A 27192-nucleotide genomic window follows, 5' to 3' on the forward strand; every position below is an offset into this window, starting at 1 on the left:
CATAGCTTTATTAGGGGAAATTTAATTATCCATGTTCAATTCATACGAAGTGGAGATGAAAGTATAAGTGATCATGAGTGTCACACCTAATAATATTAAAATATGATCGGCATAAAATATGACATAGAATCACATTTCATAAAATCTTAATTATCTAAAAGTTAAGTTAAATTGGCAATATATGCAAGTTATATATCAATAAATAAAGTTCTTAAAGTTTTTTAAATTTTGTAGGAATTTCAGCAGAGTTTCCCTTATAATTAGGACTTCCTCCTAAATTTTCACAAAACTAACTAACTTGTCATCAAACCAGCACGGACCTGGCTCCCTTCCAAAAATTTTCACAATAACCAATAGAATTAGGATCTAACTATATGGTACGTGGAGCACTAGCTTATATTTTGCAAAAACATGTAAGATCTTACCAGTGAGTAATCACCATGTATTTCCTTTATCCGAAAAGCAAGAATGGCCCTCATGGTCAGTTGGAGGCAAAAGGATCAGTTATACATATTTGAGACCAAAAATTTACCAGTGAGCAGCGTCCCGATCCAGATTTTAATAAAGAAGATATATAAAGACAATAAATAATAAATTTTAACTTCAAATAATTTAATGAAATAATGAATTATCCAAATTTAAAATAAATAATGATTTTCATAATTAGCATGATTGTGAATTTAGAAAGGCAAATAGAATCACATATTGTGTATTAAAATTTCACTGTTTACAAAATATAAAAACGTACAATAAACACAGTTTTGATAAAGTATTTTCAGAATATTTTTTGAAAATAATAAATTTAAATTTGAAATTTTAGGAGGACTTTATCAGAACGAATAACAACGTGGACATACAGTCCCATGAAGATAACTAATCAATCAAGCACCACTAAAGGCCACGAAACAAGCGCGATAGAACCACGAACAAGCATAAGCTTGAAGCCTACAAATACAAGTATGAATATGATACTCGCGAATAACTATCCCTCCATTTTACATGCCTTTCTATCGCACAAGACTAGCACCTCCAATAGCAACCTGCTAGCTAGGTATACCATGGCGTGCCAAGGGCTAACGGAACTGTTATTAGCAACAACGTTCTGAACTCAGTCCCTCTTTAATTAAAAACCAAGCGTGTGTCAAGCAAGAAAGCATTATCAAAATTATCATTTTCAAACACTGTTCAACTATTATTTTCCATTGCTCAAATTTATTTTCATTTCCTCCATACACAAATAATTGCATAAAAAAATTTACAAACATAGAATTAAATAATTAAACTACTTCTGAGAAATAATACCATTTGTCGTATATCCATTTCAATTATTACTTATCAGTAATATAAATCAGTAAAATTAACGCATTTTCAATAATAAAAAAAATTGTTAGAAAAAAAAAAGAATTACAAGAGTATTTGTACAATTTATAAAGGAATAATAGTAAAATTTAAATGAAGGAGATTTATAAACACTTTATTAGAATGATTTGAATGCTAACCCACTCACTTGAATTCCCAAAATCTTATGATCAGACTCTCTTATTTCTTGCTTACTCCAATGATTGTCCCAATTTAATCTAGCATGTAAACCACCACATTTCATGTCATTTGACTTCCTTTCTTAATATAAGAAAGTGAATTAACATTAAATCTCTTCAATTATTCATTAAATTTCTCAATAACCCCTAAAATTCTCACCAAACCCTTCAACAACCTCTATTAAGTAGTCAACAACCACTAGGCACATTCAAGCACAACCATTAATATAACTCTTTTCAAAACTTAATAAAACTTTAATAATCCTATTTCCATCAACTTCTTCTTTCAAGTATACTTGCAAATACCGTGAGTATATCAAAAATTTGGTTCACAATAATCATCCAATAATTTAATCAACCTTTAACAATAACTTTATTATCACCATTCAGCTCCTCTCAAAACTATAACAATACACAGCATTCACTCAAAGTACAAATCAATTTCCTCAAAATTATAACAGACATTAGGAGAAGCAGAGACACGTTCTTTGGCCAGGGGAAGGAGAAAGGATGATTCATGCTGCCTATAAATTCATAGGAGAAAAAAGGATCGCAATCTAACATTGAATAGAAGTGCAGAAACAACAGCCTCTCCTTAGTTCATAGACTACACCAAAAGACAAAGGAAGAATTCAACCTAGTTGCTCCATATGAGAAAGAAGCAGAATCAGCATATATATATATATATATATATAAAACTTGAGCTTTTCTATAAACACACACAGTGCCTAGTAGTAGAGGAAAAAGAAAAACTAAGGTTGAATATGCATGCTTACAACCCCTTTTGTTAGTCATCAAACAGAACAAAAATTTAGCTCATCACAAGACAAACACGGATGAACAGCAAAAAGGAAGATAATGAACAAGTTTTGTAGCGAGGAGAAGAGAGGATCAACGATTGACCTCAAACTACAGTACATTGATGACAGTTCAAGATTAGCACGTGGTTGAGATTGGTGAAGGAAGCAAGCTCTGTTCTACAACTCAAATAAGGAAGACAGAAACCAAAAATCGTGACTACAAAAAGAGAAAAATTTAGCTTATCATACACCTATATAAAACGTTTAGCAGATAGAGAGCAAGAAGGATTGAAGCTACACACAAGCACACACACACAGACGCTGTACCTGGATGGATAAGCAAAAGATGACAGCAAAGGAAGAACAGATTCTAGTGAGCTACTTCTAGTTGCCAAGATGCACCAATTCAGCCATCAGTGAGAGGAAGAGCAAGCCGAAGGTGAAGAGATGGAGTTCGATGGTGATGAGAAGAGAGAACTCAAGGTTGGTGAAGAACAAACGCCAATGCTCCTTTTTTTTTTATTTTCTTTCACGCGAAGAAATACCATCAGATAAGAAAGTTTGGGAAATTACAAGAAAAATACCAAGAAAACTACAAAAAAAGACCCAACAAAAATTACAAAAAGGATCCAAAATTCTCCTATAATCTAAAATAAAATAAAATCAAAGTTGCAAAAAAACTTATTTTAATAAAATATCCCTTAAAAGGAAATTTTGTTTAAATTAAAAATTTTGGTCGTCACCATGCGTATGATAAAGATAGTGATGAGATATACTTAAATTTACCAAAATTATCACGACAAGTACATATGATCATGAGCATATTTGTGATATAATTAGAAATCAAATTGTAGTTCATATGAATTGCATATTTTATAATTTAAGAATTTATTTTAGTTTATCCTAATTGAATATTTTGAATTTTATGATTTAATTTAACTTTTTTAAAAAATTAAGATTTTTGACTTACCAATGTATTTTATATTTGTAATCTACTTTTCTAAAAAACTTGTAATTTTAAGTTTAATATTTTTCCTATAAACATCAAATTAGTCATATATATATATATATATATATATAACAAACTTGATATTCATTTTTATCATTATACATCTCAACTATTTTTAAATCAAATCATCCAAATAAATTTTAATTTGTCTAACTAACTTTTAAAAAAAGATATCAAAATGTAAATCACATTACAATCACATATTTTTTTCTAAGTTGATTTTTAACTTTAGTTGCGAATTTTTTAATTCAAATGTATACTTATAATCTTTTTTTAATTGTAATTTGTTTGATCTCCCACCCATTTAGTTAGCTGTGGGGTGATAGTTTTTATTGGTTATGTTTTTAGTTTGCTTCTTTGTAACTTTAAGGGAGACGTTTACCCAAAATCGAGCGGCATTCTAGATGTCCCTCACCTATAAATTCTATAGTAACAAGCCTGAATTCTTGATGAATTGTCCCCAACCCTACAAAATCTTTTTTTTTTTTTTGCCAAATCCTGAGAAATCAAGCTACAAGAACTATATATTTGATTGGAAATAATGATCTCCATTAAATCAATTATTAAATTTAAAGTGCCACGTTTAATCTTGCAAAGCAACAAATGCTATCCATCTTCTGCTTGCTTGCTTTTGGACTTAAGTAGGTGAAGAGTTGTAAAGGGCATTGAATTGAAAAAAGGAATTAAGAATTCTTACATATTTGGTCCGTTTGAAAATGATTATTATTCTACCTTAAATGTGAAATGTGTTGGACTATAATCAATTTTCTTGATTTTTCATTCAAATTGGAAACATAAATTGTCGGTATACATCTTTATTACAAGATAGTAAATATAAGTATGAATATCAGGTAAATATAAATTATAATATGCTTTTTGAAGTAGAGTGTGCGTGATATCTCTGGTAAAGCTACACAAATTGTCAACATACTTGACAATTCCATCAATAAACTTTTCACATCCACCTTCAAATATATTTGTAGGTTTAATTTATTTATATTAAACTTTTAAACTTATAAATATCAATAATAATTTTCTTTTTACAAGGTAAAATTGATGTGTAATATTTAAAAATTATATTTTTCTCTTTTATTAATGTTATTTAAACATAATATATTGAGTTATTTATTTACATAAATTAAATTATTATATTAATATAATTTAATTTTTTATAATTAATCAGATATACAAGTTAAATAATATATTTTATTTTTTAAATAAAATTTAACAAATTTAATAATATTATATATAATTTTATCAATAATTTAATTTAAAAAATAATGTCCATTTATATAGTTAAAATTAATCATGACTAAATTATTTAAATATTTTTAATTATATTAAAATTAATTTTAAAAAAATAATATGCAAACAGATTATATTCTAACATAATCAATAATATAATCAAAATTAATTATATTAATAATTAATTAATTAATTATACCTAAATTCAAACGAGCTCTTCAACTAATGCAACCGTGCAAGGTCCATGTGAAAAATAAGATCCAAGCAGGCGAGTAGCACTCAAACTGTTATTTGGATTTGACTTTGACAAATCAATGCCTTAAAAAAATTAAAAGAACAAGTGTTCTTGGGAAAATTGCGCTCTTTCTTGGAAAGGGCAAAAGGAAATTGTTCTGCTTCTTAGCTACTTCCTCTTCAGTCTTCATAAAGGTAGTGAAACCCCAAATAAACGACATCGACATGAATATTAGGAGCAGCATAACTATTGCTCCTTTTAACGTTGATCGATGAAACTTACAAGAATGATTCAGAATTGAATCTAATGGTTTCTCTTCTTTTTCTCAAACCTATCTTCTCTGGTAAGCCTTCAAATTTAGAAATGGCTTCAAGGGATTCACGTCCCACGAGCAGGCCGGCAAGCCATTGACTCAATTGGCCAGGGATTTGACATAACCCAGGTCATATCTTTCAACAACTGCAAAAAGGGTTCGAGCTTGATGGTTATCAATGAAGAACAGAGCCGTAATCTGGAGATTCCAGGTGGGGTTTCAATTCCAAACGTTCCCATCTCTATCAAATGTGTCGGAGGGGAATCTCTTAGAATCCATTCCGATGTTCTCTCCTTACAGCAGGTATGTTAGTTATAGTTGCAGAAATTCATGTTTAGCAGGTCAAACGTGCGTGTCTTTGAAGACCAAATTCCTGTATTCTGTTTCAGATGTTGGAGCACTTCAACCAAGAAATGTGCTTAGGAGGCAGAACTGCGTCTGGGAATTTCTGTGCTTCATTTGGGATGTCTGATCGCTGTGTAAAGGATTTTGATAGCATTAAATTTCTTGCTTATGATGGATGGTTCATCAAACGCTACACTGTTGAACTAGAAAAACACCAAGGAGAACTTGATGATCATGTCAAAGAAGCTGTTCCATCATCATGGGATCCTGAAGCTTTAGCAAGGTGAGACCCTGTGACTCTGTACATTACAGTCACCATTCACTGATGCTAGTTCTATACTTTGGTCTCAAAGGAACACGGTTACTAACTTTTATTAAGCTAAAACCTTCCTTTTCTTTTCAATTTTGATTCAGAAACTTTGATGGAAAGCTCTTGCTACATTCAATGCTATCCATTTTAACCCTAATGCCTGTGATAAGATGTTTTTGAGCTGAGGAAAGATTGTGTGTGGAACATGATTTATTTGAAGATTTTGGAAACTGTTAAGAGGCTTCACAATGACGACATTGATTTCTATTAAATCATGCAAGGTTTATAGAGGAGTTTGGAACTCATGTTGTAGTTGGGGTGAGCATGGGAGGAAAGGATGTGTTATATTTAAGACAATCACATTCATCGAACCTCCAACCTTCTGATCTCCAAAAACTTTTGAAGGATAAAGCTGACATGAGGTTTATGGGTTCTGCAGAAATAGTAGTTTGACTTCTGAGGATATATGTTACAATGACGAGGTATTGCACTCATCTGTATTTATTCACCTTTTTCAATAACTTTAAATTCGTTGGACTGTTGCCAAATTCTTTCTTGCATATGCATTCGTTCAATCCAGTTTAAGAATTTCTTCTCTCTTGAGTAACCACAATTTGATGACAAGACAGCTTGATAAATTCTTGTGTTTGCAGAATGTGGTTGTAGTAAGCAGTAGGAGGGGTGGAAGCACTGAAATGCTATATCATAAGGAATGGTTTGATACTGTCGACTTGGAACCCGATGTCATCTCCATGTTTCTTGTTCCATTGACATCCCTCTTGAAAAGCATCCGTGGAAGTGGATTTGTGTGCCATGCCATAAATCTATATCTTCAATGTGAGCAATGAACTTGTTTGGTACACCTGAAAAACCTGTGAATTTCAACAAGGCATGTACCTCCCTCTGAAATTGGATGAACTGAATCTGAATAAACTTGTTACTCCTGAAACAGATAAACCTCCAATCAAAGATCTGCATCAGTTTTTTGAGTTCCAGCTTCCAAGACACTGGGCTCCTGTTCTTAGTGAAATACGGCTTGGCGCTCGATGGAAACAACAAGTCAACACCTGGCTAACATTTGGTTTCTTTGGTCCTAAGCTTACATAGACACAATTCCAGTAAGTTCTTTATGCTTTTTTTGTGAACAATGAAGAGTTCCCATGCTTCCTACAGGCTAGAGAATGCCTAGCCTGAGAAGATGGTGAAGAGCCATACCTTTGCTTGCTTTGTTAGATTTATGATAGACTTATTGTATCCTTAATGATCGCATGAAAATACACGGCCTATATTAAAGGAAAATAATAAGATTTACATTATCCAAAATGGATGTACCTGGATGTATTTGATAATTATGCATGTGAAAAGTGTTCCGCTTAATGACTTTCTGGGTTTATGAATGTTAGAGGAAAGTGAAGAGCTAAAACCCTTTGATGGTTTGGGTTATGAAGGCTATAAGTAGGGGTTTTGGTCTTTCCCATCCAAGTTTACGTGACTCCCATCGTCTCATAGTCTCAAAAACATTAGTGATTAGATCCTCCCTTCAGTAAGAGAGAAGGCTATAGTTTTATTCTCCCACACCTTGTACATTGCGTGGTACAAACAAATTGCACTTCCCATGCTTCATTCATTGCTTCCCTTGTGTCATTTAAATGGTCTGCATTAGATTTTATTAGAATATCTGATATATCTTCTATTAAGAAACCTATCCTAGTAACAATTGTCAATTGAAAAAATTGTACTGTTATCAACTTTGACTGGTGTGATTGGCAAGGAGCTGGTTTTCTTTTAAATGAATTCTTGGGTTCGACCTTTGTAACTTAAGAACGTACGTGTTGTCAGAGTTCTGCATCGATCCACCTAACCTGACCTGGATTAGTGATGCAGAATGTGAATTCCAAAAGATTAAGGGACTTAATTTGAAAAACAAAACAGTTAGATAAATGCCCATGACATATCCTCTTTCCTTTTATGGCAGGTTGATGTAGGTAACAGACCAGTAATAGGCTTAAGATTACAGTTAGAAGGGAGAACAAGCAACCGCTTAGCAATTCACTTGCAGCATCTGGCTTCTCTACCCAAGTCCTTCCCACTTTCAGACAATGAAAATGCTTATTTGTCATGTAACTCTTATAACTGCACATCCCATCAAAAAGTTTGCTGGAATAGCTTTTCATATGTCTGCACTGCACCTGTAGAGTCAGATGATGCTCTTTCCATTGTCACTGGAGCTCAGTTACAAGTTGAGAACAAGTGTCTCTTTCTACGCCTGCGCTTCTCCAAGGTCATCGGATCTACCTCTCAGAAGAAACCAGAATGGGAGCCGAATCTAGATAACTTGAGCCACAAGTCATGGCGATTCTGTGGAATCTTCACTGAAGAGAGGCAGAAGGGTCATCCAAAGCCAGGAGATGTGACTATAGGGTCAACCACGTACTCAGCAGCGCGACCACTTCCAGTGCACACGCCAAAGCTTCTGAGGTTTGTCGACACAGAAGAGATGGTGAGAGGACCAGAAGATTCGCCGGGGTATTGGGTTGTGTCTGGAGCAAGGCTTGCTTTACAGTATGGGAAAATATATCTGATGGTTAAGTATTCACTCCTGAACCTTGTTATGCTGAGTGAAACTGATGCCTTGTAGTGTTGGTTTTGTGAAATTGATGTCAAGCATGTTGGTGCTGCTGCCATGGATGGTTAGAGGGAGATAATCCTCATCCGCTGTGGCAAATACTATTTTTTTTTCTTTAATAGGATTAGATGTACAGTTGCTTAATTTTCAATTCAGTCAGAATCCTAGCCAGTAATATGCTTGTAATATGTATATAATCATAATATTCAAAAGTTCTTTCTGAAATATATTCTGGAAGAAAATTAAATGTATCTGTAACTAATAACATTGTTTTTACTTGAAGATTTTTTTTTTTTCTTTTTTTGGGTGAACTCTGGTTGATATTTTATTGGCATTGTCCTTGAAAGTCACATAAATTTTCAATATGACTTGTGACTTCTAAAAGCTTTATTGAATTATTTTTCCTATTTGGTTGATTAGGTCTCAGTTATTTAGCTTATCTTTTTTCTAAAGAAAAAAAATCATTTTTCCAGGTCAATTTTGGTTGCATAATGTTGAGGAAGTCAATCATTTAAAGCAATTTGGCTGCAAGCAAAGCCTATCCTACCCAGAAATACCCTAATCTCCGATGTGCTTCACCCTCATTTCCCTCCTGTGTCTAATGGATGAAAATAAGGCAAAAGCCATATGCTATGAAGCAGAGCCTTCATAGACATTTGCCCAATGAAAATGTACTCCATTCTAGCACAAGTGCATAACCCTTACTTCTGCACTTTAACTGGTCAAAGAAATCACCAGCCAGCTGCAAATTTGATATTCAAAGACACAGTAAGACACAAATATTAATACATAAAGAGATTTTAGAGTAGAGGGACAAAAATTTAAATCAAGACATCACCTTTGCTAGTGGCAATTCACAGGTGATTGATGCTCTCTGCTTTCAGTGACGAATTTCATTTCTTCAAATTGCCCTCTCATATCTTAAGCCAATCCCTTGAGTGAATACTTTTTTTTTTTTTTTTTTTCAGTACACAAGGTAAGCTAAATGCTTGAAACAAGCGGGATTGAACCCGCAACCTATCACCAATAAGAGTGAATTTCATGTCATTAAGTTATAAAATCGTTGGCTCAATGCATACATTACTCAAAAATTAATTAACATGAAATTGTTACATCACTAAAGAGTTAATATATTTGGCATGGATTACTTCAAAGTTCAAACATTAAGCAGGGATATGAATTTCACAAAGCACTAGAAATAACCTTAACAAATGGCTCCCCAATTGATTCGTTACTCATGATCCCCACTACCTGAAACAACGGGTCATCATCTTAGATGACAACTAGATTTTGCTACCCCGTGCGATGCACGAGGAGCAAAAATTATATCAAATTAAATATCACACTTTATAATCTTTGTATTGATACTATATTAGTTGTAATATCATTATTTCATTACACAATAAAAGGCATTTCTACCCAACAAAAAAAAAAATCCCATCTACTCACAACCTTCATTAATAATAAAGAAATATTAATCCATTACTACAACTTAATGGAATCAAGCATAAAATAGATGACAATTAGGATGCATATATAATTTTATGAGCCCAAGCCCCTAAAATCTCAGTAAGTAACATTTGTGGTTGTTCTTTGATTAATATTTTCATGATCATGCATCAAAATCTACAGCCCATCCAAGTTTCTTACCTTGACAATGCCACATATCCTGTTTTTACTTCCCCATGCAATACAATAGAAGATTATATATATAAATATTGATCAAATATAATGATTAACTCAGATAATTTATTACTTGCAAGATTTGTTTGTTTCGGTACCTTTCACGTAAGGAAATTAAAATTGTTAACTACCTATTTATGATATTATATTCTATAATTTTTTCATTTTAAACATAATGTCTTTATCTATCTTGGGCACATATTTTAAATTTATATATAATGCCTCCATTATACAATCTTATGAACTTCACATCCTTATTATACTAAAACTACTATTTTTTTTTTAACAAACAGCCATTTTTATTTTGAATGTAGCTGGCTTTTACTACCTACCCCAAGAGATTATCAGTAATGTCTAATTGAATTATGTATAAATTAATTCTACTTCAAAATTATATAAAATGAAGATTAGAATTATTGTAGAATGTTCTGCACAAAAGTTCTATGAAAGGAGGATTTTAACATTGGTTATAGTCAACTTGCAATGGTTTCATGTAAGTACGTATGATAATTAAGATTTTGTAATGCTAGACCTGTATCTTCGTAGTGATATTGAATTGAATTCAATATTGGAATTGGGCCAAATTTAAAATGAGTTATACTCAATAATTGTACATGCAAAACAATTTTTACGTGTACTAACTGTATAATTCAGATTAAGCTTACTTGAACATTGTATAAAAAAATTACTTAAACAAAAATTATTATAAACGTGTAAATTTATTACAATTTTCAGATCTCATTCAACGTACATTAGAATAAGAAGCTACAAAAACAAACGTGTCTTGCAACACCATAAGTGCTCCCATTGAACAAAGAAATTTATATATTCAATGATGCAAAAGCAAAGCAAATTTATATTTCTCGCAAAGCAAAAGAAGAACAATCCTTACCATAATATTGTAAACTTATAATTGCAGTATTTTACACAGACACACACACACAAAGGAAAGCAAAAATGAAAGACAACAAAATTAACTCAGACTATCACCACCAAAGAAACCTTTAATGGAGTTCCCAGCAATATGAGGAAAGCCAAAGGGAGAAGACAAGGCTCTTTCCACTAAGTAATTAGCTTCCATGTTCAACTGTCTTTCCACATGCGTAACGTCCACTGTCCATTCTCTCTGAAGAAGTGATTTGATCTCAAGAATTATATCTTTATCAACATGTCATTCACTGTAGCGAGCCCTACTTATCTTGAGATCCACAGCACAATCACTTTTCAACAAAAAACCTTTCTACACCCTTTCTCCCATGCTCTTTTTAAACCCATAAAGCATACCCATAATTCTGCGGCCAGATTATCACCATGGTCTAACTTGAGCATAAAAACTTATTACAGTATTCTCAATCTGTATACGCCAAACAAAATTTACCACTAAGGAAGCCTAATATTACAATCCACAAAACAAAAGGCATAACTCTACTGCCTAGATCTCATATAAACATAAAAAACTTGTCAATAGTTTCAAAGAAGGTTAATGCCTCATTCCATCACCACTTTTATATCAGAAATTAGAGAAATTGCAACGGACCATATTTAAGTTTGGACAGTTAAAATTTGCCTTGCATTTACATTAAAAAGACCATAAGGGGCATGTTTGGCACATGATTATCTACAAATATTAATAGGCACTACGTGATTTGCCCTGTCTCATATTACCAGATTAATACCTCTCTAATCAACAAAAGAAAAATACAAGAAACCCTCAATTAATGCATAATTTTAAGAGATAAATAAAGTGAGCACAACGCTTACAGCTGGGAGTTGTTAATTTAAGAGTCCTAAAAAAGATATCATATAGGGCTTCATTATCTAGCGGGTAAACTGAAAGAGTGGCATTATAAGGTTAAAGCCAATGAATCCGCTTAATAAGCTCCTCCTTTTCTAAAACTTCAAACTGCACTAATGTCCATGAATCTCGAGTTCTCACATAAGTGAATCTAAATTTACTGTCTTCAAATTTCTGTATCCTACCAAAATAAAGGAAAAGCCAAAGATTTAACGCCCCTAATGTTACGGCACATATATGGGAATAAACATCAAAATATAAATAATAAAATTTTATCCTTACAAGATTACTTATATAGTCTAAATATTCCTCAACATGCTTTAATCTGACATAATTCTTTCTTCTTCCATAAATCCCTGCTAAAGAACATGATGAGAAATAATAATATTTCCCAAAAATACCGATGCATTAGTTGACGACACAAGTTGTTCCTCTTTCTCACCATTCATCCATAACAACAAAAACATGCAGCTTGAAAATGATGGAACTTATAAAATTGAAGCTAACGATTAAAGCATGCACGTCTATTTTCTGTTCATCTTTGAATGACAATGGAGAAGAAGCAGGGCTATCTTCTAAACACATTTTTCCTGTACATAATTTAGAAATAAAGGGAGTTTTTAAGTAAACAATCGACAAAAACAACAGGGACTTTTTAGTAATAAAAATACCAATTTTAGATAAATCAACAATGCATGATAGTAAAGAAAAATACACATCTCATAAATTTTTCCCGAATACATAGTAGAGATGATGATTAACTAAGCTACCAATATAGCTAGAAAGCAACTAAATCTCAATATTCCATTTATTTTATGGAAATTGAGGTTACCAACTCTTTTAGTTCCCTATCCTTTTGAAGGTGATCAAAACGTCCCTATAATCAACATAAATATAACTTAGAAAAAACAAATACATGTGGTTTTACTGGAGTGTATTTGAAGGCTACGTAGTATAAGAAAGTTAAAATCAAGTGGCTCTATGCACAAATCAGCTTAGCCCATAGTATTTTAGACAATAATGTCAAAAGCCTCCCATCATTGAATAAAATACACGGAGCATTGCAGTAAAAGACCATATTGATGGAATCTCAGCTTTTCAATTTACTTCAAGGATCCTTTACCGGATCATCTCCTCAAGCAAGGCTGTAACCTTTTTAGCCATATCAAGATCAAGATCAGCTTCTAAAGCACTATTCATGGGTCTCTTGGTTGCAGTCACCTGTTATTAAAAGCCAAAGTTAGTAATCTAATATCTAAAGATTTATTGATTAAGCATAAAGGCTCAAAAAGGAACCCGCAAAAAGTCAAAGAAAAGAAGGGGATACATTACTTCTCCTTGGATGGTCCATACTTTTTGGCTCTAAGTTAGATTTTTAGTCATTGATACAACAAAGCCATATATCCAGTAGAAAATTTCCCAGACTTCTTTCATTGAATCTCCTTTGCACCAAAAGAAAGAAAAGAAAAAGAAAAATAAGAAATTTTATTAGAAACAAAGCGGCTCAATCAAAACTCGCTTGCCATCTCCGTCAAGTCAAATCACAAGATCAAGATCTCAAGGTTCAATCTTGATGTCTAGAAGTTAGTAACATAAAGAGAAGGTAAGTAGGAGCAAGGAATCATTACCTGTAGTCTTTTGCTTCCTTCCTTCCTTTTGAGCCTCTCCATCATCTCACCCTCTCTTTTCTCTTCAAAATCAAGCTACTCAAACCTTTCATCCTCTTGGCTTTCATTCCTCTATTATCATATATATTCAAAAAGTTTATGTTTACTGATAGAGGGATTGAAATTAAAAAAAGAAATGAAGTCCTACTATCTTGATCCTAGAGTCCTTGGCCTCTTCTCCAACTTTATGTTTATGAATCCCTGCATCACTGCCCCAACTCTGCTTTTAGCCATGCCTTGTCCTTTTCTCTAAGGGAAAGAACAGATGAAAGTGAGATATGATGAGAAACAAAGAAAAGATTTGAAATTTGAAGAGAGTATGAGGCGAAGAAGGAAACCATGAGGGAGAGAGAAGTGAGATACCTAAGTCTTCATTCTGCCATTACTCCTACAACCTTCCTCTAACGTGAAACGCCCTGTGACTCTTTTCCTCTCTGTTGTTTGTTTTTGTCATGAAAGTAATAAATGAGTCGGGTCTTTTTGATCGATGAAAGTGACGTTTCACTCTTTTATTTTTAGATATAATATTATCTCTTATATTAAAAGAAAATTTGACAGAGCTTGCAGCCCACTCAAAAAAGCTTTTTTTTTTTATCTTCTCATGATTTATTGATGTTGACTTATGCTTCATTCTCGATGGCTCATACACGAAGCCTAATGAGATTTTTTACCTATAGCCCACTTTCAACTAAATGTAACTTGAGAAGTAAGGGTGTTCATAGGTTCAGTTTGGTTTGGTTTTGGGCAAAAACCAAACCGAACCGAACCATTCGGTTTACTGATAATTGAGACCTGATCGGTTTTTATGAAGTTCGGTTTGGTTCGATTTTATTTTCAGTTTGATTCGGTTTGATTAAGGTCTTGATCAAGTTTTAATGCACTTATTTAATTTTTTTTTCCTTTTCTCCATCTTCATAATGGTGCTATGTACTAAAATTAAATTTAATTCTTTTTGACTCCTTTTTTTTCATAAATAGAGGTATAAAAATGTAATAAAATTTCAATGTGATAACAATAATTAATCATAAAAATTTATATAAGTTCTTAAGATTAAAATTATTTAATATTATGTATTTCATTAAATCCTTTGAAAATGTTTATCTATGTATCTATATTTTAATAAATAATGAAAAATTTATTATACAAAATTCAAAAAAAAATGTTTCTTATAGATAAATTGAATGCTGAGGCTTTTAGGTTGTAAATAATTAAATGATGATCATAGCATGATTATTATAATTACTTAATATTATGCATTTTCATTCAAGTATTTTAAAAATGTTTATTTATTACTATAAAAATTCAAAACAAAATTCTTCTTGTAAATAAATGGTTATATATTTTACAAATAAATAAATAGAATTTTTTAATCAAGTTTGGTTCGGTTTCTAGTACTCAAAACAAACTTGAACCGAACCAATCGATTTTTATATCATAAAAAACCGAAGCAGATCTAATTGTTGTTCGGTTTTGATCGGTTTTTGTCGTTTGGATTGGTTTGGATCGGTCCTTTCGGTTTGGATCGGTTTTGAACACCCTTATTGAGAAGCTTGTGTCACGGAGCCCTAAGTAAGCTGGCACTGTTTTATAAAGATGAATTTAGTGGAACAGATTTAGGTGATATATTGATATAACTATATATAAATTTTTCATTTGTGGGGGGTTATATTACTAATACATGGTCGCTCTATCTCAGAAAAGTATTTATTTTAGTGATTTTGCTAGGATTGGCATTTCGTCGTCCCTAAAAGACTTATACTTCAGGTTTTTTTTTTTTTTTTTTAACGTTAGCGTCTCTTACAAATCTTTCTTTTTTGTTTTTTCGTTTTCAGGCAGGGAAGATGACAAAACGTTTTTACTTATTTAAATAAAACAGACAGGTGAGTTTTTTTTTTTTTTTTTTTTAAGAGAATGCACGCACGCAGAAAGAGTGACACAGAAGAACGTGTGAACAAAGGTCTGGACACTTGGATTTTGGACGATGGTCCCATTTTTACATCTAAACACCTCCAATCACAAACCTCACTATCTCTCCAGGCTAAACCAGTGTTTTTATTTTTATTTCACACAAAGATTCTCTACACCAAGGTTAAATTTAACAAAAAATATTATATCTCATAACATGTCAAACAATGTTCAAATTCTTATTAAGAGGTATTCACATTTAATATTTAAAAATATTTCAAACAAAATTACCTTCAATTGAAAGATATATGTGAAAAGCCAAAAAACACGGATTCCCTTCCCGTAAACACTATCACTAATATAATTCAGTAAAAGTAGGACTGGATAGATCATTTAACTTGGTCCCTTCAACAATTTGCAATTGTATCTAACTTAATATGACTTTATCATAACAAAATTCGATCATCTAAAACATATAACAGTGCTTTGTGCTTAAATAAACAAATAAGCATTGTTGCTCGGTGTACTTCTAATGATCTTTCATCATCAGGGCCTGAACTCAATTAACATCACTTCCCTCGTTTCATTTAAAGCTTGACCAGAAGATATTTTGGTCCAGAAACCAAAAGATAGAATTCATTCTATTGAACACTGAATTTAGAACCGGATCCTTATATATATATATATATATGGAGACTCTACAGTAAGTGTATACACATCGAAAATCAAATTTTTTTTCCGCAGAAAAATAAACAGAACATTATAAGAAATAAAAAAAAAATTGACCACTTTACATATATTTAGTCCAAACCCAAATAACAAAAGTCCCAAAAAAAAAAAAACACCCAAGACCACTAGGATTTTGCATGTTGCTAAATTTTTTTTTTTTATTGTTTAAAGATATCCTTTTATTAGAAACAGAACTTCTCCCAATAAGAATTTCAACCTTAGTTCACTATATTATAAGAAACTAACTCAGTCCACTAAACTCAGTTCCCATTAATCACAACATTTAAAATAAGTCACCCTCCTAATATTCTAAGATTGGTAAGATTTACGTTGACAAGTATATGGATATTGATAGTAATTGCTTCGAAAAAGATGCTAAATAGCTAAGGCATAATATGAACCGAAAGTAAAACGAAATTCAGCATCTTATATGCAACTAGTTTCCCTTAAAACAGACATAATGAGGATCATTATTCCAAAATAATGATTATGATACACCAAGATTCTGACATATTTCCCAAGTCAGATTATGTTGCAAGTCATGATATCATATCACCTCCTTTTCAAGTTTCAAGACTGCCATGAAGGCTTCTTGAGGGACATCAACTTTACCAATTGCTTTCATCCTTTTCTTTCCTTCAGCCTGATTACACATGGTAATACACTCTCAGGGGCAATGTCATGCAAATTTGTAGAATCAAAACTATAGATCTCGTCTGCAGATTTTGTTCTCTCTCTCTCTCTCTCTCCTCTCACACAAATAATTTTGCGCCTCCCCTGAAAGCATATAAGTGGGGCCAGAGGTAGCAGTTGTTGCAATATGCAAAATTTTACAAAACATGGATCACCTACCTAACTACAAAATACGGATTAATGCTTTGATAGCCACCTAGAAACCTCAAAGCTCCATAAAAAATAATGACAGTAAAAAAAAAAAAAAAATTGACTCATACCTGCTTCTTAAGTAATTTCTTTTTTCTTGAAATGTCCCCGCCTAGAAAAATAATATCAAGAGAGAATATAAATAATGATTAATCAGGACGGTCATTATAGAGAAAGGAATTTAATGGGAAACACAATGATTATACGAAACGGAATCTTATTTTCTTCATATTTGCATAGATTTCTTCCCCCCAAAATGCATACACTAAAAGAACAGGAAAGCCTTTGAGAGCCCGGTAAAAATTATTTGAGGGGAAAAAAGATTACAATCCAAAAGCTACGCAATCTTTGTCTTACCATAGCATTTAGCTAACACGTCCTTCCTTATTGCAGATAAAGCCTCACTAGCAATCACTTTTGAACCTATACAAGCCTGGCTTAAGATTGCAAGCATATGTTGCTGAGGTTAGCTGAATGGGGAAAAACAAGGATTCTAAATACTCAGCTAGAAATCTAATGCACAAATTGTGTCAGAGGTGCAGACAGAGAAAGTGAGCCACAGCCTGAAAGTTCCAGCATACAAGGCTAGAGAATCAATTTTTTTTTTTTTTTAAAAACAATCATACGTGAAAGGAGTAAAGAGCATGTAGATCTTACTTGAATTGGAACTTTAAACATTTGACGTGGTATGAGCTCTTTCAACTTTTGAGTCAAAGCCCGTCCTACTGAATATGCCTGAAAATTTAAGCTTCAAATGAGTTTCTGATAATACATTTGACATGAATTCAAGAAAGTTAATAACTGTAAGATAACTTTTTATATTATAGTGATGAATAGCAAGAATTCATATACGCCAAAACATACTGTGCTTGGAAATGATAGCAAATTGCAGATAAAATCACACCTTTATACGATAAGTACATTCAAAATGAAGTGGGATGACATGAAGTCAGCAAGAAATGAAAATTAATAATGCATTGTGCCACTAAATATCTTTGGGCCTCGGTATTTGGTGATATCTATTATCCTTCTTTTGTAAATGTCATGTAAATACATAATGTCACATCTTGGATTTAAATATATAAAATAAATAATTCTTACTTATAATCTATCGAAAAAAAATATGTAGAGCATAAAATACCCAAATAATTAATAAACATAATTTATATACTCCCTTTGGTCCTATTTATAAAGCGGAGAGATAAAGAGTTTTTTTTTTTTTTTGGTTCCATTTATAAGCCACATCATTAATTTTTTTATCATAATCTACCCCTTTTGCCTTCCCTTAAATGTTAATGAGAGAAAGTATATTATTAAAAGATGTATATTTAATAGGAGTAAAGTTAAGAACTTATTAAATTTTTAGACAGTGCCAATGAATTGTAAAGTTTTACTTAGTTCTAGTGAAACATATTGAAAGTTACTTATAAATAAGACTAGAAAAGTAAATCTCAATTAACATGGTCAAAATCCATCTTACAACTTATATGAGATCCAATTTTAACAAACTAAAATAAACTCTAAATCCATCTTTTTCCAATACCATTTATAAGATTTATCCATTGGTCCTTAATATAAGAAGACCCTTTACAAAATTTAATGAAACATTTGTTACTCATTTCAATGCCCTTATCTCTTTCACTCTAAGCTTAAAACAATGGCTTTTCCATCCCCCTCTCCCCCCAATGAACTATACCAATCAAAGGATAATTTTGAAAAAAAAAAAAAAACAAAGTTACATTTAACTAATTTCCTTAATCTCATGAAACTAGTTAAAAGTCTTTTTTACAAGTATGAGGTTCTGATAAACATGTAAGATATTGGAAAAGGGTAATTTTTCTATTAGGAGTGGAGTCTGCTCTCACAATCAAGAGAAGAGAAATCTCAAAAAATATGACAAACTGAAAAAAAAAAAAAAAATCAACAGCATTATTTCCAACTACTGCATAGAGCTATGGACTACTTATATGATGAGGTAATGTCCATTAATTCAGCAAGATCAATAAATTACCTTATCTTTGTGAACAATTGTAGCCAATGGCTCCACTGGATCACCATTTATCTGTATGTCAAGTCTAACTAAGTCACTTTCTCTGTACCTGAGTCAGCAAACAAAGTGTCAATAACACATTGACAGTTTTTATAGCTCTCTGTATTATGAATTTCTTTAAAAGTCAACAATGGCAATGTATTAGATAATAGTTTGATATTGCTAGTAATGACACGCATACTGAAAGGCCAATTAGAACAATGCTCCATTTACACAAGCAGTATATATTGTATAATATGAAAGAAAAAGGATAGAGGTCAAAATGGAACACCCACAGTTACAGTTACATTTGAATTCTTCCATTATCTTTTACAAAAGACAGCATATCAGTTTAGTCACAACTGTAGCCATATCTCTTTTATCTAATGGATAAATAAGGCAACAGCAGCCTTCATAGACATTTACCCGATGAACATATACTCCATGCTAGCATAACCCTTACTTCTGGACTTTAACTGGTCAAAGAAGTCACCAACCATCTGCAAAATTGATATTCAAAAAGAGCAAGACACGAATAGGCCAAAATTAGATAAATATTAATATTTGTGCATAAAAGATTTTAGAGTGGAGTGACAAAAAAAAAAACCAAGAGATTACCTCCGCTAGTGGTAATTCATAGGTGATTGATGCTCTATTTTCAGTGATAAATTTCATTTCTTTAAATTGCCCTCTTCTGTCTTGAGCCAATTCCATAAGTGGACCAATGTAATCCTTTGGTGTAAGCATCTCAATCTTCACACATTACTCAAAAATAAAGTAACATGAAATTTTACAGCATTAAAAAGTCAATATATTCAGCATGGCCTACTTCAAAAACTCATCAGGGATATGGATTTCATAAAGTACAAGAAATAACCTTAACAAATGGCTCTTCAATTGACTTCCTTTTTCCAGGTTCAGGGAGTATAGAAGGATTTGAGCATTCAACCTTCAATAATTGAGATTAATGAAATTGCGGTATTAATAAAACAGCTAACTAGAAAATATGGAGGGTATTCAATTAGAATCAATAATTTAGATAACAAAGATTACTTCGAGAAAAGTGAGTTTAGGATCGAGAAGAAATTACAGTATCACCATTTACACAGTTCACTCTATATACAACACTTGGAGCAGTAGTTATCAGGCTCAGATTGTATTCTCTCTCAAGTCTTTCCTGTAATATAAAGCTTTTGTGAAGGTAATTTCAAGGTCCAGGGAGTAGATATAAGATTGAGCATCCAATCTAGAAGATGCAGATATCTAACCTGAACAATTTCCATATGGAGAAGTCCAAGAAACCCACATCTAAAGCCAAATCCCATGGCACTTGAAGTCTCAGGTTCAAACTGGATTCGAGAAAACAAAACAAACTCCCCACATCAGCTTATTATTGATTCTACCAAAGTCAAGCTGAAACGCAAGAAAAATGGATACCAACTATGGAGTAATTTAGTTCAGAATTGAGGTAGCTTGTAAATTCATGACAAATGCACCAAGCACTGGAAAAGATTATGCATGCAGATTGCCATGGTAAGAAACAAGAAAATTTCATAAAAAGCAGATTGATAGGCAGAAAGATCAACATTCTTGTGTTATGTTGAAACTACACAAACAACCATTTATTTTCAAAATATACCTTTTAGTTTAATTTTAAATTTAACAACTAAAAGACCATCCATTTAAAAAATAAATCTGGTTAATGAAGAAATTTAGTTATTGATGCTCCTATTCTCTTAGGGGTGTTTGGTTGAGGGGGAGAGATCTTGTGCCCCCCCCTTGGGGTTTGGCTTAAAAAATTGGAGGGCAAGGGGGTAAAATTTGTCACAACTTGACCAATATGCCCTCCGTGATAAATTCAAAAGATATAGATACACTTTGTCAGTATCTCAACACTAATAAAACAAGGGTAAAATTGTCCATATATCATGATTTTTTCTCCCCTCCCCTCCTAAACCAAACAAGGTAACATCAAACCGCTCCCCTTCCCTTGAACCAAACACACCCTTATTATTCATGTCAAAAATACAAGTATCAAGAGATGCAAACATCTCTACACCCTCCAAGGGGGACAAAAAGATATCAATGCATAACAAAAGACCTAAAGATCTGACTACATTCTCCTAAAAAAGGAAATAAAGTAACGACTTTGGTGACAAAAACCCACATGAAGTATATTGGTTACATTGCAACCAACGAATTTCTGTCAAGTATATTAGTGACAAAAAAATTGAAATCTGTTTAAAGTGTAGCATAACTTTGTGGTATATAGGAGATTCATGTATAGTTTGAAAACGAAAGGGAGGTTTATGTGATTTCAGCATGACCCAGAGAAGGTCTACGTAATTAACTCAAGAATATATTGAATCAACAATTTTAAAGTAAGCTGATGCTGACACACAAATTGTTATCCCTCTATAAGCGTACACTTACACACATTAACATACTTCCATCGAGCACCAGCAATTAAGAAGATTAAAAAAAAAAAAAAAAAGCAGTTTCATGTTTTACAGCACATAATTCATATACCTTCAGTGCAGCATCATTGAGCTGTAGTTTCTCAAGTGCATCACGTAGCTCAGGAAATCTGATAACAAAATAGAGGAAAGTAATTCATTCCAGGGAACTTAAAGTGCCTAAATCCATCATTTGTGATTTTTTTTTTTTGGGGGGGGGGGGGAGGGTGGCAGCGACAAATGAGAGATAACATACTGGTCTGCATCAACAGGAAATAGGCCACAAAACACCATCGGAGTGGCTTCTTCATATCCAGGGAGAGAGTTCTCTGCTTGTCTGCCATAGTGGGTAATAGTGTCACCCACTCTAGCATCAGCTACAGTTCTTATAGATGCTGAAAGGTAGCCCACCTGTTAAAGAACACAACAAACATCACAGATCTTCATCACTCAAAAATAAATAAGAAAGCCAACGCATTAATAAGTATCACTTTACCTCACCCGCATACAGTTCTTTAACTTGCAGTTGACTGGGAGAAAGAACTCCTACTTCATCAGCAAAGTAATCCTGTTGTATTATAGCATTTGCTCAGCTAAAAGCATTTAATTACAGCAACAAAAAATGCCAGCACGCTATTTAAATTGCAGTCAGAATGGATAGATGATTGAAACTATGATGGATAAATGGAGCCTAATGATGTAAAACTCAGGCGGCTAAGAAAGAGGATATAAGAGTGGGAAGAATACATCACCTTCTCACTAGCCATAAAATAAACTCTGTCACCTTTCTTTATAGTTCCATCTACAACTCGAAAATATACAATGACACCCCTATATGGATCATAGTAACTGCACAAAGAATCAAAGAATTAATGAAAGCACCTATATAAAGTTGAGTCAACTGTCAAAGGAGAGCCCAACTCACAAGACTAGTTATTAGGTGTGATAGCCTCAAGAACTTGGGTACCATCTTACGTCTCAATGGTTTTCCAATGTACAACATAATAATGCAATTATTTTGTCTGCGTCTAAATGTCTATGCATAAGTTGAACAGTATCTAGGGAAAAAGGTCCATACCTATCAAAAATTAAAGCCCTCAATGGCCTTTCAGCTGTTTCAGCAGGAGGTGGAATTCTTGTAACAATTGCATTGAGAATATCAGTTATACCTATTCCTTCCTAAAACAAGAAAATAATTTCAATAAAGACCCACTTGTCTGATTATCAGTCAAAAAGACAAGCCATGTATAAACACAAGTTAATGACAACGAACTGACCTTTGCAGAGCAGAGGATTGCATTGCTACAATCTAACCCAACAATCTACAGAGGAATCCATTAAAAGTTTCAACATAAGAATCATCCACTAAAACTGAAAGACAACTCCCAGATATAGAACAGAGAAACTTGCAATGATTATGCATGAAAGCTCTAGCTAACACTAACTGTCAAATTTATACTATCCCGCTGGAGGGAAAAACTATAACAATTTAATATCTACAAAAATACAAATTGTCAGACTCTACAATATCAAAAGGTAATTAGAGAATGGATATTAATGGTAAAATATGAAATAAATAAAAGGCAGGAACATAGAATCCTGCCCCCTTGAAAATGGACAAATTTAGAGCCCCAGTAATGGTCTAGGTTGACAAACAGACCTCTTCTATCTCCTTTATAACTCGATTTGGCTCAGCGCCTGGAAGATCTATTTTATTCAAAACCTGCAATGGATTAGAAATTTTTCTCATCAGACAGAAAAACATATGGTTCCATCAATTAATAGTCTTTGCAATAAGTTAAGTCAAAAACTTGACAAAAACCAGTTTCCCATAATATAACATAGAGGGAACGCCCATGAAATATTATCCATATTTAAGAATTAGCCACTTTATTAACTCCAAATCATTACATAAGTAACAGGAATAAAGAAAAATCAATCTATCTATGAACTATTATAACAAGCGTAAATAAGCTACTAGTAAATGAAATATCCTTACAGGGATAACTTCAAGGTTGTTTTCCAACGCTAAATAAACATTAGCTAGTGTTTGTGCTTCAACTCCCTGTTATTCAGAAAGAAACTTTTTTAACAAAGGCAAAGTAGAATTTAGAACTACCTAATAGTTAAAAACATAAACTTAAATCATTAATAGTTTAACATGAACTTCAAATGTTCAAATCAAAGATGAGCAGTGTGTGACCTACCTTAGACCTAGAAAAAAAAAAACACAGTTAAATATGTAAAGATTCACCTGTGATGCATCTACAACAAGAAGAGCACCCTCACATGCAGCAAGTGATCGAGAAACCTAGGCATAGACGAAGACATTAATTGTATAACTATAAAATACACTGAAAAATCATCACCTTCTGATAAAAATATTAGCGCAAGGAAGGAGATGTACAATTATCTACTTGTAATATACGAACCTTGTATGACAAGGTATTATTCAGATTTCAGACGGGCCCAAAGTATGACCAACAAACATACTATGTTTGGCATGTATAGCAAAAATTTTATTGCATTCTAATACATTTTACTATTATTATTTTTTCCAATATTAGCTAAAGCCAAAAATAACTAGAAGGAAATGCATTTTCCGTTAATATTTTCTAACATCTTAAAGAGAACATCACCTAAACTAGTAAATATTTTTACAGATTTGGTTATATCAGAAAAATAATTTATTGGAAAGCACATGTATTCAGAAGTTTCCATTTATAACTTAAAAAAATCTTTTGAGAAAAATAGTATTTTACAGCAAAGTTAAGTGGCCAAATGAGAAATCCATAAGACATTACTTACATCTGAAAATAGCTTCCATATGGATTACAAAGTAGAAAGAAAAGAACAGAGATATGATTGATGCAACGTGGTAATTCATATAAAGATAAAAGTAGTATGCTGCAACAAACATACGTACCTCATAAGAGAAGTCAACATGCCCTGGGGTGTCGATTAGATTTAAGCAATATGGTTCATTTTCAAACACATAACGCATTCGAGCAGCCTGCCATGATCAAGTCTAGTTAAATACTTTCTCTAACATTAAATAGAGGTGACATTCTCCAAACATGAAATAAAAGTATATTTTTCCAATTTCCAGGATCAAATAAAGAAATAAACCCTACTCGGAAATATTGTAGCCCATGAGACATAAACAATTGGCTATTGAGAAACCATAAGCAATTTTCCTTTCCCATCATTCACATGTACATCCATGAACAACTTTCTTTAAGAGCACTTTACAGCCAAAACAAATAATAGAAACAATATGTAATGAACCTAACGTTAGGGTAGCAGAGCAAGAGATTTTTAAGAACAAAAGCACTACGTTTGCCTAAACCCAAGAAAAACATGACCTACCATTAATTTCCACTTTTCATGTTACGGTGAGACCATATTAAGAAGCTCGGAGAACACACATTTTAACGAGGGCAACAACGTACAAGATACATATCGTTGCATATCAATAATAAAGTAGACTAGAAGAAACATATATATATATATATATATATTAGAAATGTAGGAATGCTACTTAAATGAGAAACAATGAGGATAAGAATACAACAAGTGAACCTGCAGCTTAATTGTAATGCCTCTTTCTCGCTCTAAATCCATATTATCAAGAAACTGATCCTTCATTTCTCGTTGCTGAACAGTACCAGTCACTTGAAGCAATTTGTCGGCTAAGGTTGATTTCCCATGGTCAATATGAGCAATGATGCAGAAATTCCTTATATTAGAGATAGGAACCTGGAAATGGAACAATAAAATCCAGAATAAGAACTTCTCACTGACAAATATTTCCAGACTTAAATCCAGCTCAAACCTTAGAGAGACGGTCCTGGCCGACTTTGGCGGAGAATTCGAGGTCGTAGGTGCCACCAGCAACCTGGCAGCACACTCTGAACCTATTGGCGCCGAAAGGGGTGGAAAAGGAACCATTTTTGGAGAGAGAAGAAGAGAAGCAAGATTCGACAGTAACAGGTGAGAGTGAGGATGAGAACTGTAATTTGCTAGCGGTTTTTTGAGTTCTGGTTCGTCTTGCTCGCCGTCGCTGATGGTGGTGCAACTGAGTTTCACGGGATAAGAGGAGACAGCCACAACCAACTTCTGCGGCCATTCTTTTTGAGTCCACGTATGTTGTGTCCGCTTTTAAATTGCAAGGTTGGTGGAGCCCATGTATTTGAAGTGGGCCCAGTTTAACGACCAACTCACGCGGCGTCGTTGCGCGGTAAAGAAGCCCAGTATACTTTTGGATTTGTCGTTAAGGCCCAATTACAGTGATGAAGGATTTTTTATTTTTTTTCCAATCATTTTTTATTTTTATTATCACACCTATTTTATATTTTATTAAAAAGGTTGCTTGTTATACTATCATAGTATTATTTTTTTATCACGCCCAACCTAATCTTTTCCCATAGGGAAAAATGATCCACTCACACACACACACTCCCCCTATACTATTTGTGCCCCATTTGGTATACTATAAATAATTTTGATAGAAATAAAAATAAATATAGAAGTGAATATGGATATGGAAGTGAGTTTTAAAAACATATTTTGTATATCCATGGAATCTTTATATAATTTTTATTAAAAATACTAAAATACCATGTATACAAAAATTACACTAGTAGAACCCTAACTAGCTTAGAACTTCAATAATAATCAAAATGTTCAATTAATTTTTTAACATTAAACCCCAAAAAAAACCCCACCCACCAAAATCAAACATAAATCAACCCAAGTAGAACCAAATATAAAAGGGAGAGATTAACCAGAATCGAATAGAAATCAATAATCTATATAATATGCAAAAATCAACCAAAAGGTAACAAAATTAAATAGATCTTGTTTTTAAATAAAGTGAATTTGGTGTGATTTTTGACAGTGGAGGAGGAACCATCAAAGGGGAAGGAGTTCGATGATGGGTAGGAGAGAAATCATAATCAAAGGAGACTAAAGAAAAGGCAGCATTGGCAGTGATGATCAATAAAAGAGATCGTCTTACTATCACTGTTGATGAAGAAGAGGTTCTCACCACTGAGATTCAAGATGCCAGATGCCATTATTGATGAAGAAGAGTGAAGGCAAATATAGATAGGGGAGAGAAAGAGAGAGAAGTGGGGAGCTGGATAAGTGATGGTGAGTAGAGGATGAAGATCGATTGGTTGAGCAAAGGTCGAAGGTTTTCTTGCTAGTCTTCTCTTTATCACCCACACCAATCTTCTTGCTACCACAACAGACTCCCAAAATGGAAGGACAGAATGGTCAAGGGGTTACTAATGTAGACAGAATGAAATATGGAATTCCAAAAGTGAAGTTTAATTATAGAAATCAATTCCATCATTTTTTATGGAAACAATTTCCACATAGAATTAACTTCCATCATACCAAACATGTAACATCCTTAAATTCTAATTTGGATTATTTAAGTTTGATTAGATTAATTAAGTTTATTAGAGATGTGTGTGGCCAGAGAGGTCTAACTGGCATGTTTGGTTGTTTTTTCAGCCCTAAAAGCGCGTTCAGAGGAGAATTAGGTTACCTAGATGTGAAAGAGAAAGAAAATTGAAGGGTAAGGTTTTGTGCCACGTGCCACAGCTTGTGGATCAA

The 27192-nt window shown here is 32.9% G+C and overlaps 1 protein-coding gene and 1 pseudogene across 1 annotated transcript; one reads left to right on the forward strand and one right to left on the reverse strand.

The window, feature by feature from the left end:
- The first annotated feature begins 2785 nt into the window (after positions 1-2785).
- Positions 2786-8672, forward strand: LOC129298251 (MACPF domain-containing protein At4g24290-like; annotated as a pseudogene).
- A 7935-nt stretch (positions 8673-16607) lies between these two features.
- On the reverse strand, positions 16608-25696 carry LOC129298252 (translation factor GUF1 homolog, chloroplastic-like). Its single transcript, XM_054936638.1, has 22 exons — positions 25403-25696; positions 25150-25326; positions 24494-24580; positions 23822-23878; positions 23567-23632; positions 23228-23290; positions 22845-22889; positions 22646-22746; positions 22320-22416; positions 22064-22135; positions 21824-21978; positions 21641-21698; positions 20380-20460; positions 20202-20288; positions 19989-20060; positions 19730-19864; positions 19538-19611; positions 19094-19181; positions 17740-17817; positions 17440-17515; positions 17154-17194; positions 16608-16843 (listed from the first exon to the last, which is right to left on the reverse strand). Exons 1-22 carry the CDS (start codon positions 25694-25696, stop codon positions 16748-16750), a joined length of 2100 nt encoding a protein of 699 aa, XP_054792613.1. The 3' UTR covers positions 16608-16747.
- Between the last annotated feature and the right edge of the window lie 1496 nt (positions 25697-27192).

This window comes from Prosopis cineraria, unplaced genomic scaffold (assembly GCF_029017545.1).
Source record: "Prosopis cineraria cultivar Desert tree isolate PC_DT_omini unplaced genomic scaffold, ASM2901754v1 PC755, whole genome shotgun sequence".
Classification (NCBI taxonomy): domain Eukaryota; kingdom Viridiplantae; phylum Streptophyta; class Magnoliopsida; order Fabales; family Fabaceae; genus Prosopis; species Prosopis cineraria.